The sequence below is a fragment of the Anas platyrhynchos genome, chromosome 2 (assembly GCF_047663525.1).
Source record: "Anas platyrhynchos isolate ZD024472 breed Pekin duck chromosome 2, IASCAAS_PekinDuck_T2T, whole genome shotgun sequence".
Lineage (NCBI taxonomy): Eukaryota > Metazoa > Chordata > Aves > Anseriformes > Anatidae > Anas > Anas platyrhynchos.
This window is the reverse complement of record NC_092588.1, coordinates 143078883-143097001: the sequence shown is the minus strand read 5'-3', so window position 1 is coordinate 143097001 and position 18119 is coordinate 143078883. Positions and strand designations below refer to the sequence as shown.

Below are 18119 nucleotides of genomic sequence, written 5' to 3'. Positions count from 1 at the left end.
ATTGTGTGTAGGTCGGGTGCCTTCTACTGATTGAACTGTTAGCAGGCAGTGCAGTTTCAGCTTTGCAGTGCTGTGTACGTGTTATGAAAATGATCAATTTTACAAGAGGCAGGGGAATAAATCTATTGTAACAATTTTTGATCTTTATCAGTCATGCATATGCGTTAGTTTCATATTGGATTTGTGCTGTTTATTTGCTCTTTAAGTGACCAGATGCAAATGTGTGGCATGAGATAGGAAGTGCTTTCTTGGTAAAGACAAGATGAAATCCATGCTGATTTATTTGTAAAGTGCAGGAGCTCCCTCTTCTGGCTTTGGAATGCTCCAACTTGAAAGTTGATGAGAACATCCTCTATCTCATTTTGAATACTTATTTGCAAAAAAAAATGTTTTTCTGGTATATTGGCACTCATTGGGTTTGATCCTCTGATAACTCTTTAGATTCAGCTCCATGTGCAATAGTGATTCATGAGCAGAGCAAACCAACCCTTTCTTAAAGAGGTTACCAAGTGATTCTGTTTTTTTATGTACAGAATATGTTAAACCATGTAGAGAGGCAGCAGCTCAAGAGGAATTAAGAATATTTACTCTTAGTTGGTGCAGACCAAACTCTTTTGGTCTAATATAAGCTGATACCTGTTACATATTGTAGTTCATTTCTAATTTGTTTTTGGGAACTCTCCATAGCAAACAGCAACTTTTGAAAGGAAAAATGTTATTTAGTCTTGCTCTGTACCATCACGGATGGCAGATTTCCTCACTGTTGATGTCACGTTGCTGTTTGGTCATGACAGCAGTGGTTAATGTAAGTGTGAGTTGCAGCTCCAATATCATCTCTTTATTTAAGTCCCACCTGAGCTTTTCACAGCTGTTAACAGTAATTTAAGCTCTTGGTTGGGACTTGGTACAAAGCCCTAAAAATTACCTTAGGTTTAGAAAAGCAGAGAATTAGCAGTCTCTTAAGCTTGTTTAAAGCTCTTTACAGTTATACGTGTTGTGACCCCATCCCTCTCCTCCCGTCCATCCAGGGAGCAGTAGGTGAGAGGAGGCTTTCTGCCTGTTTCTGTTTTTTCAAGCATTCTCCTCTCATAATAGCCTCTTGAATTTTGCAAATCCTCAGACACCATTCTAGGTCTGTTGATATTTGAGTTTAGAAGAGCAGCATCTGTCTTTCATGCAGCATCATTCCCGAGGGCAGGAAGCTGACTGGAAGATTGACATTGGAGAGAGACCTGTTGCCTTAGCTCTTAAACAAACAAACAAACAAAAAAACAACAAATCAAACAAAAAACAACACGGACAGTGCTGTATCAGCACGGATTTCTTTACGAGGGGAGCAGCAGTCTTATCCCTGTATTGGGGACTGCCTGCGTGCCAAGAAGTGGATCATGTTTTGTTCTGCATAAACAGGATTATCTCCAGTGGTTTTGCTGGTGAGGCCATCTGCCCTGCAAGAGGAAGCAAATCTGCACAACAGGAGGGAGGAGTGCAGCAACGCCCCATGTGTTGAGAAAGTGGGTAAGGACAGAGGAAATTTCCAAGAAATAGATGCCTGGTTACCCAGGCATGCTCATGCTGAAGGGTTGCTTGAACCAGCAATAAATGCCTGCTGTTATATTCCTTTCCTTGGTACTGCCTGAGTGTGTTGCGGTGCCATTTTAATAGGTATTAGTCAATCTGAATTACCAGCACTGACTAAGATGCCAGAGTGTGTCCACTTTGGGTATTAGTAAGTCAGTTAATTCTGTTCTTTCTTCCTGTATCCTCCTTATAAGCCTGGGATTCACAAGTGTCATAGCCTTTATCTTCTTTCTATTTGTGGCAAGGTATCATCCATCTCATTGCCTCTGAATTGTTTAGGAATAGAGATTTCTGAATGCTGCCTGTCTGATCTTTTCCCATCCAATTCTTTGTCCCCACCCCTAAATTGTCTCGCTGGGTTTTGCAGGTCTCACAGGCTGCTGCAGTCCAAGGGAACTGTAGCACCTCTGGTCTTGCCGAAACAGTCATTGATGCTGTTCCCAGTACAATACTCTGTAGGCTTTGGTTTGTATTCACTTTTATGATCTTACTGAGACATCAACATTTAGTAATCTTAAAGCACATTCAATTATGATCTAGTTAGCTTTCATCTCTACTGTCTGTAGGGCAGCACTGTAAGGTTTCATGTGTAACTTTCCATAAGTCTGTCTTAGTCTGCATGTTTCATAGTCTTTTGGTTGGGAAGTACTGAAGTTAGTTTTATAGCACAGCTCTGAATATTTGCCTCCTGATATATGCCACAGAAGCCAGCCACACTGATGGGCACAAGACAGGACAACTACTCAGGTGGCAGTAGGATAAGCTCTAAGAAGGACATCCCAGTGACTTGGAATCTATTTTCATGCTGTGGTAAGAGCTGCTGGTCAGGAATGCTTGCTGTGACAATCATGCAGTAGGTATTCCTGCATAAGGGACTGGTGGGCACGGTGGTGGGCAGCATCAGTTCTCAATAGGAATTTTGTAGGACTCCTTTGCGCAGAGTGAATGGAAGGATGAAGCAGGTACCAGGCAAACAGCAGCTTCTTAGACTCCTTCCTTTTAAAGTGATCCCAAGAACCTCTACAATTTGATACGTTTTCCTAATTCTGAGAATGCAGAATGATTTTAAATATATCTATTTATATTCAACTGATCTCTGTTAACATAGTGTCTTTAAATCATCTGTCAAAGTAGAAGAGAGTGCCAGATCAACACTAGCCACTGCTCAGCTCTTTATCTCACCATCTCAAGGGTACTAATGCAAGGAACACCGTCAGTATGTACTGGAAGAGGCCAGTTACTTTGTAGTAACTGTAATTTTTGTACAAGTAGCTGCACTTCAGCTGAATTCAGCTAGCCGCCATCCTTCTAGTTTTCGGAGTTTTGAATTACTTTAGCTTTTGAATTTAGAGGGAAGATTGAACTGCCTCTTTTTTACTCTCTTACAAGTAAGTATACATTAACTGCACTTTCCTGTTTTGAGTGCTATTAGGGAATCTACAGTGACACCATCTCAACTAAATGTTTTTACTGTAGAATATTTTCCTTTGCTTCATCAAAACTTCTGTACTCACAATATTTTAATTTTAAAAACATCAACTTTTTAAGATGCCTCTACACTTCCATTTAGCTACACTTGCTGGAGCAGGTAAGCTTACCGATCTACAACATCACCACCTTCATGATTGTCTAACAAATTGGAAGATATGTAAGATGGATAGGCCTCTATGAATAACAAAAAATGTCAAAAGCTCATTATCAAACTGCCTAACTCTCTGATTTATACAGGTTCAGACAAAATAAGGAAAAACACTTTGGTATCTGTAGCAAATGCCAAAATAGAATCAATGCAGTATTGTTCACCTCGTTGAAATTGCAAAATCCAGGAAATGCAAACATTAAGTTTCCAACAGCAACATTAACTTGGACTCTTTGCATATCCTGTGTTTTCCTGGTATACATTAAGGTATAAAGTAATGTATTAAGCTGTGAGTTGAACAAGAAAAACAGAAAATTCTTCGTGTAGGTAACACTGCCAAGTTAAGTACTGTTACCATTTGTGTTTATTGAGCTTTTATCATTTTAAATGATTTTCTTCATAAAGATTGAATATGATGTTCTTGGCCAAATGAAGTGAAATCTGAGAGTTTGTCTTCACTGAAGTGTGAACTTGACTTACAGTTTACCCCTTGCCTTGAATCTGACTCTTCTTCATCCATCACTATCTCAGATGTGAATGAACTGGCTTTCAAACTTGACAATAAGACTTGAATCTCAGCAGCTAGCACCCCAGTTACAGTGGGACTGTAATTTAGGCTGTACAGGTTGGCAAGATAGTTGGCAATCCTACAATTAAGTCTACTCTATTTTGGCCAGTTAAGTTCCTACGTAACTGAGGTGTGCAGAGTGTCTGTACTCATGGACTGTGTCAAGCTTCAAGCGTTGCAGTAAAGCTCTAACCGTGTCTCTTTGTATTATAATGTGTAAGTTTGGAAATGCCATGATTGTTTCCAAACTTGTGGGGGAATATTCCAGATGTTACAGAGCATTGATAAATATTTGAGTCAGAACATTGGAAAGTCCTGCTCGGAGCCTGGAGATGGTACGGAGCTGCAGGCAGAAGAATCTCCCCATCTGCTACCACTTGTGCATTGTCATAAATTTGAGGTTTGGAGGGTAATAAACTAACTGCTTGCTAATGAAGAATAGGTTTGGAACGCGAATCTGGGACTGGAATGCAACAGTGTGAAAAATAGAGTGGTAAGGGCTGAGGCAGCGGTGGGATGAGTGGGAATGGAGACGGGAGAAAGCAAAATCTGTAGGGGAAGTAAAAACAAACTGTGTCATGTCAGGATGCAGGGATATTGGTGAAAAAGGGGTAAAAGGAAGCTTTGCTAGTGGGAGACCATGAATTCACGACAAGAATAGTGATTTCATAGCAGTGCCACCCAAGGAGAGAGTAAGACAGATAGAGGCCTGGAGCAAGGAACTGCAAGGTAGAAATGGGGCAGCAAGGGGGGACCTGCCATCCTGGAAAGAAGAAAAGGGGGAAAATGAAGGCAATGAAAACTAAGGAAATGTGTCCTGGGTGACAAATCACGCGCTGCTGGACTAGGTGGAGTGGTGCTCCCAGAGCTTGCTGAGAAGGAAGAGGCAGGGGAGGGCCCTGGGAGGTGTCATTGCTTAGCCATTGGGCTTCAGCTTTGTTTTCTTTTACAAGCTCAAGCACCCCACGTGCAGTTTGGCTCACAAAGCTTGTAGAGTTCTGGAAATTAAATGCACATACTTCCTCTGCCTAGCAATACTTTGCTTTTACTATGCACCTGTACATGTGAGGAAGTTTTTTGTTACTTATGCCCAAGATGCAACTAGTAAATTATCACTTAATAAATCAAATCATTTTCCACAATTGAGCTAAAAGTATATACTTTTCAGATTGCTCACATTCAATTTTAAAACTTAATATTAAAAAAGCCTGAAATTGATTCAGTTGGAAATTATTGTAGTGATTTTTATGGGGATAAAAATATGTTGAGAAAGTGGATTCTGCTTTTGCTCTCAGAGAAAAAAATACATATTGTTTACTTTTTCATCCCTGTTCTCCCTCTCCAAACCTTCAGTTCCATCAAAAAAAATAAAAAAATAAAAAATAAATCACGTATCTACAGAAATGGATTATGGAAAGTTGTGCTGAACAAAGGATAAATGTTTGGAAGGTGAGGTAATCTAGAAAAGATGAAGCGGACACAGCCTGTCTCCTGTAAAAACAAACAAAATATGGAAGCAGTGTAAAACACCTCCTCAACACATCTGGCTCTAGAGGTATAAGTGTTTTTGAGTTTAGAAAAATAACATGCTAATATTTTGGGGGATGTTTTTGACTTTGAAATAATTGTATTTGTATATTTATATATTTCTGAGGATGATTTTTTGGACGCGGCTGTTTAACAGACCTCAGAATAGGTGCACAATTTTTTTGAGCCACAGGACTGAAGTTCAGTATATTACTGACACAAATACTTTGCTAAACTTGACACACAAACTTTGTGAATACTTTGTAAATAAATAAATGAAATATTTATTATTTTATTAAGCACAGCCTTAACACTGTTTTTGTTTCTATCACTTGAAGATTTTGCATGAGCTTTTGTAGATGTGGGATCAAACTGCCTTATAATAATCACAGAATATCCTGAGTTGGCAGGGACCCACAAGGATCATCGAGTCCAACTCCTGGCTCCACACGGGACCACCCAAAAATACAGAATCATATATATAATACTAAAATATGGATTATATTTCTAAAATAGGAATTGTAGAGCCCTTTGCTACAATGCATATATAATCGTTAGGGAGGGCTGAGGTTATCAGATAACTCATGGCTGGAGGTTTTGCTGAGCTTTCTCTTCTATAGCAACAGTTACAGTTGTCATCATTTCAGCATTTGGGGGGCCAGTAGGGTTTGTCATTTACTTCAGCTTACTTAAATTTTTCAAAAAGTCTGTCAAGAAACCCTGCCAGAACAAAACTTTTTGTGCATGTAATTAATGGAGAGACTGTGGTACCCGCTGACAGGTATTTTCCAGGAAAAGGAATGGTTTGCAGCTAGGGGAAAAGTGTTAAGAGTGTACCCAAACCAGTAACTCAAACCAAAAGAGCAGCCTTTGATCTGAGATATAGTTTAGGTCACATTTTAGTGAATAGCTTTATTAAACTAGTTTATTAAACTAATATTATTCTGTCAGTTGGTACATTTTATTTGCAGAAAATTGGATCTGTCTAAGGGTATCTGACATCAACTACACTGATGCTGTTTTAAATTAAACTGTTAGCTTTAGTGTATGTATTTAAAGGAATGTTTTCAAGCATTTGAAGGAATGTGCTCAGTTCCAACACTGACGTTTAAAATCTGAGGCTGAACAGAGCTCGAGGGGTTTTTTGTGTTAAAGATGAGAGGTGCAGATTGCAAATGGGTTTGCCACTGTTGCAATTTTACCTATTGCAGCTTTTTGAGTGTATTTCACATGTAACATGATTATGTTTTAAGACAGCAATAATCTAAAACAACTTCTGTACAATATATAAAAAAATAAACTTGGCATCTTAGAAGCTAGATTGGACTGCCTTCAAATGTTACTTTGACTGAAGATCTCTGGAAAAGTTTTAATCAAGATCATGAGATTAAGTTTTTGAAACATATTTTTTTAAAATCTGGTAATTGATATAGGTAATAAATCCTTTTTTTTTTTGTAGGTAGTAGCATTTTATTATTATTATTTATTTATTTATTTTATGAGTGCTGGTTATTTATTAATCACAGAAGAGAATCTGGATTATATACATTCAGGAGATCCATAAACATCAGCTATGGAGACAGTGGACAAATATACATAGAAGATAACATATTTGACTGATTGGAAGCCATACTTTTTGATAAAAATTTCTGTAAATGCCCTAGAAAAAGCAAGTGCATTTATATAATTTAAAATACCATTTGCCACATAGGTCAGAAAATGAGTCAACATGAAGACAGCGTTACATTTTACAATGAAGTGCCCTCTTCAGAATAGTGTGAAGGCAGGTTGGTTAAGCTCCACTGAAACAGTTTCCAGTGTTTGTTCTGTGATACAGCTAATTTGATTTCTCCTCTTCCTTCTCTGAAATCAGGGAATTTCAGTTGAATTTAGAGATGCTGGGAGTGATAGGAACCACTAGGCTGAATCAAGTGTCCTTCCCAATTGTGTTTAGTTTACACATAAGGATGTGAATAGACAAGTATTTATCACTCATTTGGTCAACCTTGTATTACTTGGAGGGTAAAACAGTTCATTCGTATGCTTTTACCTTTTGGCATGCCATTAGCAATATGTGGACAGGGTCTCTTCTGTGCAGATTTTTATAATTTTAATTCAGATGTGTGATAGGGTTCAGAGTCATTTGGACTTCTGCAGAAACATTGCTCAGTGGCCCAATTACTTGATTTTTTACACTGATTTATATTTTATTTGTATTTTTTTTCTACGTTTGAGTGACTCGTTATTAAAAGAATGTAGTTTCACAGTTTAGAGAGGGCTCAGATAAAGGTGGTGTCTAGATAAACAGGTCTTATGTTATGGTTCCAGTCTTGGCAAAGAGACAACACGGGGGAAAATGAGTCTGGAGGAAGAAAATGGTGACATCAATTTCAGCGTTGATATTGAAGCGTATAGGTAAGTGAGACTCCTGCAAGTCAGGATTAAGCTCTTCAGGAGGAGGAATATATTTGTTGCTCAGGTTCTGAAGGAAGCAAATCTTAGGCTCTACTTTCTCATCTCCCTCTCCTTCCTGTCTTCTGAGCCCTTTGAACAAATTCAGTCAAACGATAGAAAAGTTCACGGTGTATGAATATCTGGCAAGTTTTCATGAGTGGGTGATGAGACAGTGATTGGAGTTTTCTTCTGCTAATGACCCATTGAGTGAAAGATCTAGTGTGAGCTCATCCTTTACAATTTTATTCTCTTCCTCTTAAAGACATAGACACCAACATCAGGAATAAGCCTTGCTTCATTCTGTGTTCATTGTAATGAAATCTGACCACATTCAGAAGTAGCCACCAAGCACTAATTGGGACTAAATTCTTGGCTTTTGTTCTCAGACTGTGGTTGTATCTAAAATCCTTATGGTGTAAACTGAAGATTTGCATAGGTTAAACAAAATGGAAACCGCTGATTAAGATACTCTAAAATATCATGCAAAAGTCTTAAATTCTTCCGATGGTTGAAGAGTGATACAATGGCAAGACCAGGAGGATGTCAGTCAAAGCAGCTATTGTCCTCTTCAATTTGGGACACGGTTGAAATTACATAGTGCTCATATGCTATGCAGTATTTCCAGCTGATTTTTTGTGTGTGGGGGGGTTCCTGTTGGCAGCGTGCACATACTGCCTATAAGGGCAGCTGACCAGGTTTGTAGGGCAGTCGAAAGCCACAAATGGATTCCACTAGTCTGTCTCCTGTGATGGAGTGGGTGGAAGCTTCCTCAGCAAGGATTAAGGATTCAATAGGTCTCATTACATCTTCCAGAAGAGCGGACCACCATCTTCTGTTCACATTTTGTCTACCAAAGCAGATTTACTTCCCCCAGTCTAGAAGACCTCCTTTGGCAATTTCCTGTGCTGCCTAGGTTTTGGAGACTTGTATACATGTCTCTAGTCATTCAATTACTGGAGGCCCCACAATGAATACAAGACCGAATGGCTGTCAAATTTCCTGTCTCCACATGAAATCTCTATCTGGTAGTTCAAATACCATTTGCAGGCATGCTGTTTTAGTTCTGGAAATCCAGGTTATAGTCTTCATAACTGTAGCATCCTTTAGAAGAACATGTTAAGTGTGTTTCTTGTATCGAACAACCTGTTTTTTATGTTTTTTTCCCTGATTCATAACATTATTAGGTTCATACTTCTTATATTTCTAACTGTTTTAAATCAACTGAAATCATCAGCCTGCCTTTTAAATGTGAAGGAAATTTGTTTATATTCATTAAAGTGCCAAAAATATTAACTTATAAAATAACCTTTCAGAAAGAAATATTAAGTTCATTGAGGCTTGGACGGGGAGCCGAATGTGGAACCAAGTCTTGATGCATGCTGTCTCCAGATGCACGATGCTTGCTATAAAGATAAATTTGAATCGGTTTTCCGAGCAGAAAAAGCTAACTTGATGAAAATTAGGTGTACGTGTGACTAATGGAGTCGCTCTCATTCAAAAACAACAGATGATGCTAGAACAGAGTCGCTAAAGCTAGGGTTATGCACAAGGCATAGTGCACCTTAGCGCTCAGATTTTGTCTCCTGCTCTCGGGTTTGACCTTCCTACCACTGTCCGTAGTTATGACACGGGTGGTGGGGAGCAGGATTTATCCCCTTCCCCTCCGTTGGTGGGTAAGGGGCCCCTGATTTGTGTGCCAGGCAGAAGAACAGTTCCTTGGAGGGCTGTGGCTGTAGGATTTTGCCTTCTGCAAGGTGTTCCCAGGAGGTTTCTGCCGCCCTCCTGGCTATTTATAGCCGGGGCATTTGGCACCATGATGTGTTGCGTTACCGTAATGAACTTGGCGGGTGAAGCGTGTCTGGCGTGGTTCGTGTGCTCGCACAGCGTACGCGGGTTATGTAAAGGCAGGGAAACGCAGCTTTAGTGTCCGCAGCTCCACCGGACAGCCCTAGAGACAGCACCGCCCTTCGCCGCTGAGGTAAATACCCACACGGTGCAAACCCATCACACATTTCCTAGCGTTTTCAGAAGCCCCTTGGCTCCCTGAGCCTGAAATCCCTCAGAAACCCGGCCCCAGGAGCCCCGACCCCGAGCCGCGTGAGGCGGGCCGGGCCGGGCCGCTAGGGGTCAGGAGCGCCGCGGCGGCCGGGGAGGCGGCCCGGGGCCTGGTGGAAAGTCAGCCGCGTATCGCCGGGCTTCGCATATTTTTCACTGTTTCCACATGGTGGCTGCCAGAAGAATCTGATACAGTGTGATCTATAGAAGCAAGGTACAACTGGAATAATGAAATTTCAAAAAATAAGCCCTTTTTAAAGGCTGGTCGTAACGGTCCTGTTGGGTATTGTAAATGCCTTCAGGTGCACTTGATACTGCTGTTACGTTCCTGGCTTTGGGTTCTAATTTTTATGGAAAGATGGATTGAACTTCAATTTAAGAATATTCGGTAATCCCTCTCAGGACATACTGTAACAGCTGGTATTTCTGTGTTGCGGCAAATCGATTCCATACAGCAGTCAGCAGTGCCTATGGCTGGGCTCCGGCAAAAACTTCCAAAGCATTTTACGTAGAGCGAGCCAAAGAAAATAACATCATCACTGCAAAAATGTAGCTTAATTTGCAAGTTAGAAAAAAAAAAATCCCTCTTCCATTCCAGCAAAATATTAAGCATTTTACTGGTAAGGATTTCATCAGGTCATTTATTTTTCATTAATATATATTTAGGATCTGGGGGGAATAACTTTATGCCATATATAAGTTTCTTAAATAATAAGGAACTTGATTTTTTTTAATATCAAATGATTTACCGTGAAATAAAGAAAAATAAAGAGCACGACTGAGTTCTGAGTACATGACATGTATGTAGATCATCAAGACTTTCCACATTTCACAATGATTTTTTTTTTGAGGCATCTGAGTTTCTAATTAATCCTCATTAATGAGAATGCTGTGCATGTTTTGGTGGATTTTTTTAGTAGACAGAGCTGCGTATAAATTAAAGATGGCCCATTAGCAGGAAATCATTTTGTTTTAACCAGTTTCTAACACACATGAAAACCTAAAGTGCTTCCACGCGTCCTGCGGCTGTAGTCGTGTGCTCACTCTGGGGACTGTAAGGGAGCCTGCAACAGGAGTCCTCCTTTATGGTACTTGTATGTGGTACAATAAAAAGAAAACAAACAGAATTAGTGTAAAGTGAGTATGTTTGCTCTTAATTTGCACAGTGTGTCCTTGGCTATGATGTCGAGATGTTTTTTCCCTTTTAAACGGCACCCTGGCTAGCTCTGCATATAGATGTTTTACAACTTTGTAAACATCATAAGTTTATCTTTCACTTTGAAGTGCTCCCTTATCTCTGTTTTAAATTTAGCTTAAGGCGTTGTATTGTTTTAATGAATAATTGATTTTGGGGGGAAAGTGATGCTTTTTTGGTGAAAGCTTTTTTCTTTAACAAAACCTTCTATAACCACAAAAACAAACAAACAAACAAACCCCAACCCACAACTGAAACCATCCCTAAAACAATTATGATAGATATGTTTTGAGTTTTATTCATTCTGTTTAATAGAAGAAGTTACCTATCACTGTAACTTTTGTTGTGCTTACCTTCTTTAAAAAATATCCAGAACCACTGGGGTTTGAAAGCTGACATGCAAAATCTTTCTTCAGGTAAAATGTTCAGGGGGGAAGAAAAAACAAACAAACAAAACACACACAGAAAAAAATCATAATGTTGCCAGACTATTTAAACTATAGGCTTAGACAGAGGGACAAGTAAACAACTACCTTTTATCTAATAATTGATTTAAAAAGGAGTAAACATAATCTTACGGATGGCCCTTAATATGTTGCAATAGTTTTTAGCAATGTATGGATTTCTTTTTTTTTTTTTTTTGAGAAAGAAACTTTTGAACAGCGTACAGTGTTTACAGCACCTGTATATTACTCTTCCATGAGACTGTTGCCAAGTGCAAATGTGTCCAAAATATTCACTTTTAGAGCCAAGATGACTTCAAAAGTCATTCTGATTAATATGAATGTGTTTAAACAAAACAAACAAACAAAACCAACAAAAACCAAATCAGCAACAGCAGCAGCAAAATGCTCGCTTTTTTGTTTAAATTCTTATGCTAAAGCAGAACTGTGCTGGTTTCTTTCTTCAAGGACACTTTTTGTTTTCTGAAATCTGGAGAAAATGCTTTATTTTCTGTAAGCTTCTACTTCCCCCCCTCCATTCCTTCGCCCTGCAAACACATGCCCTGCTACTAGTAAACATTTCCAGTCTTGTGAAAAGAGTTCGAGTTTCTCTCAGTTTTATATTTTAACATACCGGAATTTAAATATCTTCACTTACACTTGAAATCGGTTCATACTTTTGTTACATTTTCCCTGAATTTTCCTCAAGAACTGGTTAAAACAAAAGACCCAAATTTAATGTCTGCAGGCCTGTGCAATAATTAAAAACTGTATCTTAAAAAAAAAAAAAAGTGACTTCATAGTAATGAATTACAGGAAAAAATCTATATATAGTTTGCGTGAGAATGATGAGAATGGCTCCATAAATCCAGTTGCCGTTTACCCTAGATAAGTGCTAGCTACAGTCCTGATTTTTATAATTTCAGTTAAAATTTAGTTTATATTTCCAGATTACAAATAAAAATCACATGTTAGATCTTAAATGTACTGAAATGGATTGAAAGGGGTTTGAGTAGAAGCATGGAATAAATTAACATGTAAGCAATTTTTTTTTTCTGTGAAAAGTAGTAACAAAATTAGAGTGACTTAAATTATTCACTGTTTTTATTTAAAGAACACTTTATTTCCCAAATACCTGACATGCTAGAGTTAGAGTATAATTTACATGAGAGAAATGTGTGAAGTTATTTTTACAGCGGGATGGGATTATAGACTAGACTGAAGAAAACAAAACGTGTTTCACCTGGGGAAAAAAAAATTAACAGTTCTATATAAATGCAAAGAGCTTTGTTGTTTTTGAGAGACTTAAATCAAAAGCTTATTTTGTGATAATGATTGGGTTTGCCTAGCTGCAGTAATTTACAGTTTAACAAAGTTCTTAATTGTAAAATTCTGTTTCCGTTCTTTCTAGGAGAAACGGGGAGATTGCATAAATCTTTGTAGACAACTTGGCTGCAAGCAGTTAAACCGAAATTAACTTCTGCCTTCTGGCCGCAGAGCACTAGTCTGACGTTCCTGCGTGATACTCTGCAGACTAAATCATGCCAGCGTTATCAACTGGATCTGGAAGTGACACAGGTACGCAAGCCAAGGAGTACTGCATGTTTCCTCCAGAGCTTATTTGTTAAGTCTACAGTCTCTGTTTCAAGAAATCATCAAATAAGATAATTAATTGTGGTCTTAACAGATGCGTAAGTTAGCACTTTAAACATAACCTTTTCTTCCTGAAGTTAATGTAAGTATATGGAATACCACAGGTTTAATAAAAATAATAGATTACTTTTTAAAAGCCCAGCCATCCTCTTCTCCCTATCCCCAGCCCCTAAGTAGATACTAAATATGGATCTGAAGAATTTGGATTCACCTCAGAGTGGTTCCTACAATGTTAACTTTAAAGAGGAGGAGAAAAAAAGATGATGATATCATACATGCCTTAATATTTGCAGCAGTCTAGACTATCCCCTCTGTGAGTTAGTTATCAGTGGAGTTATTTCTGAACACAGACTACTTGGTTTTGACACTTCTCTAACAAATTAGGAGAAGAAAAATACTGTCTCAAGTTCTCTTCCTTCCTTTGCCTTCCAAATCAGAGTCCAGTTCCTATCACTGAGTGCAGGCAGTGGGAGTGCAGATATGTAGCTTTCTGGAGTTCTAACCTTCTTTGTAGCAATAGCAAGCTACATTCAAAGGTTAAATCTAATCTTGCTGTTGTGTGCAGCCTCTCTGGCAATATTTTTGTCTCTGTTTTAGGGGCAAGTGAAGTTAGTATTTTTTCTCAAGGGTGTTTGGTAAATAGGTCATCCCGCTGAGATTACAGGAGAAAGATCATTGCTTTCCATCCCTCTGCTTGTTATTCTAGAGCACATAGTTTTATCCACAGGAAATAATAGCAAGATTTTGAAAAGGAAGAGGGAGATTTCAAGTCAGGAAACGAAAAATAATGTAAGGAACTTCATTGAATTATTAGTTTAAATAGACTGCATAGTGCGGTGATGTTTTTTTTCCCCCTCACACCTCATGTACATGTGAAAAGATGAATTGTGAGAATTTGTTGTTGTTGTTTCTTTTACATTTTCTCCCTTAATGATGGAGGTGTGTGTGTGTTCCTGTGTTTGAAGGATTAGACTACTATCTTCCCAAATCCTACCTCTGTCTACCTCACTTTTCTTCTCCTTCCCCCATGGAAATACGTGCTTCACTTCTGTCACAGTTGAAGCTATTGAGTATACTCAAGCTGAATTTTGGAAGATGTTGTAGTCTAACTTAGGCTGATTTTCCACAGTGGAACTTTCCTTCCTTTATCACACAATCTTCTGTGTCCTTCCAAAACCTGCCTTTTTTTTTTTTTTTTTTTAACTATTACATGGCCAAATGCTTTCTGAAGTCTCAAGAAAATTTTAAGATGAATAGTAGAAGGATGTGTGACGACTAGTGCCTGATGCTAATAATACTGCTAGTTTTATTATTTAAAGAATGTTTTTATGTCCAGAAGTAATAGCAATGGACATGTTTTCATAATAACGAAAATTATTTGAACGAATGAAAAAAACCCACTAATGTTTAAATTGTGTGTCTTAGTGCCTGAAAACCCAGTCCTATTTGATGTCCTATTTGATGCTTGTGATACTCCAAATACATCTTAATTAATTATGTGGGATAAAGCTCAACTGTCCTCCTTGTCCCATGAAATCTATGATAGTAAAGTATGGTATGTATTATTGAGATCTTGCTGCTTAAATAATACCAAGTGTTTGTTAAATCCAGATTGTTTTCCACTGCAAGGTGTATATTTACTTTTTTTTTTTTTTAAATAAACATTTGCATTTGGAAGGAAAATAGAATTATTTATTTCTTTCCAGTTTCTTGCTGCTTCTCTTGAAAAGCATGATAGGTATTAATGTGTTTTTTTTGTTTGTTTGTTTTTAATGACTACATCAAATTGTGGTCTGTGTCCTGGTTATAGGGCAGATGTTTGCTAATCTGCAGCATGATCCACCTCAGAGCCCTGTTTTTCTGGAATAACTCACATTTAGATTAAAAAAAAAAAAAAACACTAAAAAATGGATTTTCTTATTTTTGTTGCTCTCTGTCGAAAGGTCGGTAGATTGCCTTTCCTCTTGCTCTCTCACCCTCACTGCATAAACTGGTGGTGTGTGTGTGTGTGTGTTCATAGAATCAATAAGGTTGGAAAAGACCTTCAGGATCATCTGCTCCAACCATCCCCCTACCACGAATGTCACCCACTAAACCATGTCCCTGAGCACCAGGTCCAACCACTCCTTGATTACCCTCAGGGACGGTGCCTCCACCACCTCCCTGGGCAACCCGTCCCAGTGCCTGACTGCTCTTTCTGAGCAGAAATATCTCCTCATTTCCAACCCGAACCTCCCCTGGTGCAACTTGAGGCCATTCCCTCTACTCCTATCACTGGTTATCTGTGAGAAGAGGCCAACCCCAGCTCCCCACACCTTTCCTTTCAGGCAGCTGCAGAGAGCAATGAGCTCTCCCCTCAGCCTCCTCTTCTCCAGACCAAACACCCCCAGCTCCCTCAGCTGCTCCTCATGGGACTTGTGCTCCAGGCCCTTCGTAGCCCTGCTCTGTACGTGCTCCAGGGCCTCGATGTCCTTCTTGTAGTGAGGGGCCCAAAGCTGAGCACAGCACTCGAGGTGCAGCCTCACCAGAGCCAAGTACACGGGGACGATCAATCTCCCTGCTCCTGCTGGCTGCACTATTCCTGATACCAGCCAGGATGTCGTTGGCCTTCTTGGCCACCTGGGCACACTGCTGGCTTGTGTTCAGGTCAGCATCAATCAGCACCCCCAATCTTTTTCCTCATCACAGCTTTCCAGCCACTCTGCCCCAAGGCTGGAGTGCTGCATGGGGTTGTTGTGGCCAAAGTGCAGGACCCGGCCCTTAGCCATGTTGAACCTCATCCCACTGGCCTCTGCCCATTGACCCATCCTGTCCAGGTCCCTCTGCAGGGTCTCCGTACCCTCCAGCAGATCGACACTTCCCCCCAGCTTGGTGTCATCTTCAAACTTACTGAGGGTGCTCTCAATTCCCTCATCCAAGTCATCAGTAAAGACATTAAAGAGGATGGACCCCAACACTGACCCCTGGGGAACAAGTGTTGTTGCCTGCAACGTGCTGGAACTGCTCTGATCCAAGAGAGGAGTTGGTGTGGAGTGCTGTGGAGTTCATTAGTCGATGGGGACCTAACAAAAACATGCACTTAATGTGGGGGAGGTCTCTGCAGAGTCTCTGCTGAGACTCTGAAACCCCTGTGTGTCTTATTTCTGTGTCTGTTCTATCCTGGTGAAGTGGAAGTAAACCTGGATGTGAAAAGAAGTGATAGTTCACTGAGAACTAGTTGATAGAAATGCATCACCTGGGGATGTCAGAAAACTCTTATCAAATGTTTAAATGGAAAACATTCGTATGAATTACAGGTTTGTGTTTGCACTCACATTTCTACATACACACGTGCACACATTAAATGGTTTTACATGTTGACAACAGGCAGGTGACCCTGCTCCTCTCTGAAGGCTTATTGTCCCGTCAAAGCACCCATCTCGACTGAAGGGCTGAGCTCTGTGTGAGGCTGCATCTGAAGCTTGACGTGTGTCCATGTTCCACATGTTTAACTCAGCGTGCAAACCCACCACACAGAGTTCAAAGACCAAGAATGAAGGTTTGCACTTGCGCAGGTGAAGCAAGTCCGTGAGATGTAGCGCTCACTTATCTGCTTCAGAAGGTTTGTTTGCTCTCCTGGCTTCACGGTAGTTGATGGCAGCTTCCTTGCTGACTTTGGTGGAGCCAAGATGACATCATTGTGCCTTGTGAGGTGGTGCTTTAGTGTGAAAAACATAGTAAAGTTGTTACAGATTTCTTTCTTCACAGCCCTTTAGTGAGCTTGCTCAGCTGACGAGTCTCAAAATGCTTTTTCTGTTTGTCCTTAAAAACTAGTGCGAGAATGTGCAAAGCAGACGCTGTGTTAGTGATTCATGTGTTGTCAGCAGGAATATCACAAGGAGTGGCCAAGTTTGGTCCCCAGTAAAACTGTGTGAGATTGCTTAAATATAATGAAAGTCAGAAACAGTTCTTGAATTTGAATATTTTAAGTTATAGACGGTAAAAATGTGCAAGGCTTACATTAGCTCCTTCTTGCGGACATATTAGCAGCTAACACTGTGCCAGATAGTGTTTTTTTTTCCCCCCAATATTATAGGCGTATAAAACTGAATACACACCAGTTGTTAAATGGGAAAAAATCACGTTTGTTGCTAACCAAATTGTAAGTTCCCATGGCTTTAATAGACTCCTGGTTTTGGTGTTTTCTCTTTTTGTAATTATACAAAAGAAAGCTATGAAGCTTGTTGGAAACGTTGGGTATTTCTCTGGGATTCTCCAGTAATTACCTGCACTGCTAAAGCTGTGTACCCTTGATGTGGATGGAGTGAATAATGGTACAAATGCTTTGCTAGACCCTTATGGTGATTTGATGGCTCCATGTGGGTCGTGTGCCAGTGACAAGAGAGAGCTGCAAGCAACACAAAGTTTAAAGATGATTTTAGCAGTCACCTGAACTTTGAAAGCCTCTATCCTTGCTTTTTCTTTTTTGGTATGGATGTGTTCCCTTTATTTCCTACTAATACACTTTAATGAGCTTGCCAGCTTTGGCATAATCTCAACTAAGTGCTTGATAACAAAACGGATAAAAAGATGGAGAGAAGAAAGAAAAGCACTGACAGGCAGAGAAAGCTGAGGAGTTGGCTGAGCCATGAGAAATGTTTGTCGGGGCTGAAGGGCGAACGGAGCTGCGGTGGCTGCAGATCGTAGCCTTCTCCACCAGTTGCTAGCAGGAGGAGGGAGCTACCAAGCAGGGAGTTCTATTTTTACAGACTGCTTAAAAAAAAAATGCAATAAAATGGTGGCCCAAGATCTGGGGCTTTGTTGTTACGAGATGAAGAGAATGGGAACTGAGGAGAAGGATGAAAGAAAGATCTGGGAGAAGCTGTTCCGCTGGAGGCTGCCAGCGAAAGGCTTGCGGGGCGGCGGAGACCGGCTCCAAGCTGCCTCCGCTTTGGTGCCGACGTGTGACGGGCCCAGCGGTCGGGTGAGAGCCCAGCACGCACGGAGCAGAGCCTCAACGTGCCC

The 18119-nt window shown here is 40.0% G+C and overlaps 1 protein-coding gene across 7 annotated transcripts in view; it reads left to right on the top strand.

Moving 5' to 3' along the window:
• Nucleotides 1-18119, top strand: part of MPP7 (MAGUK p55 scaffold protein 7) — a 149320-nt gene that overhangs the window by 27555 nt on the left and 103646 nt on the right. For 5 of the 7 annotated variants that reach the window (XM_027450580.3, XM_027450578.3, XM_027450579.3 and 2 more), the window contains one exon: nucleotides 12874-13040. In XM_027450580.3, coding sequence (XP_027306381.1) covers nucleotides 13004-13040 — 37 coding nt within the window. In that variant the 5' untranslated portion in view covers nucleotides 12874-13003. Of the gene's footprint in view, nucleotides 1-9725; nucleotides 9748-9909; nucleotides 10039-12873; nucleotides 13041-18119 lie in introns of those variants that run through there. The other 2 variants (XM_072033730.1, XM_072033729.1) reach the window with 2 other exon arrangements.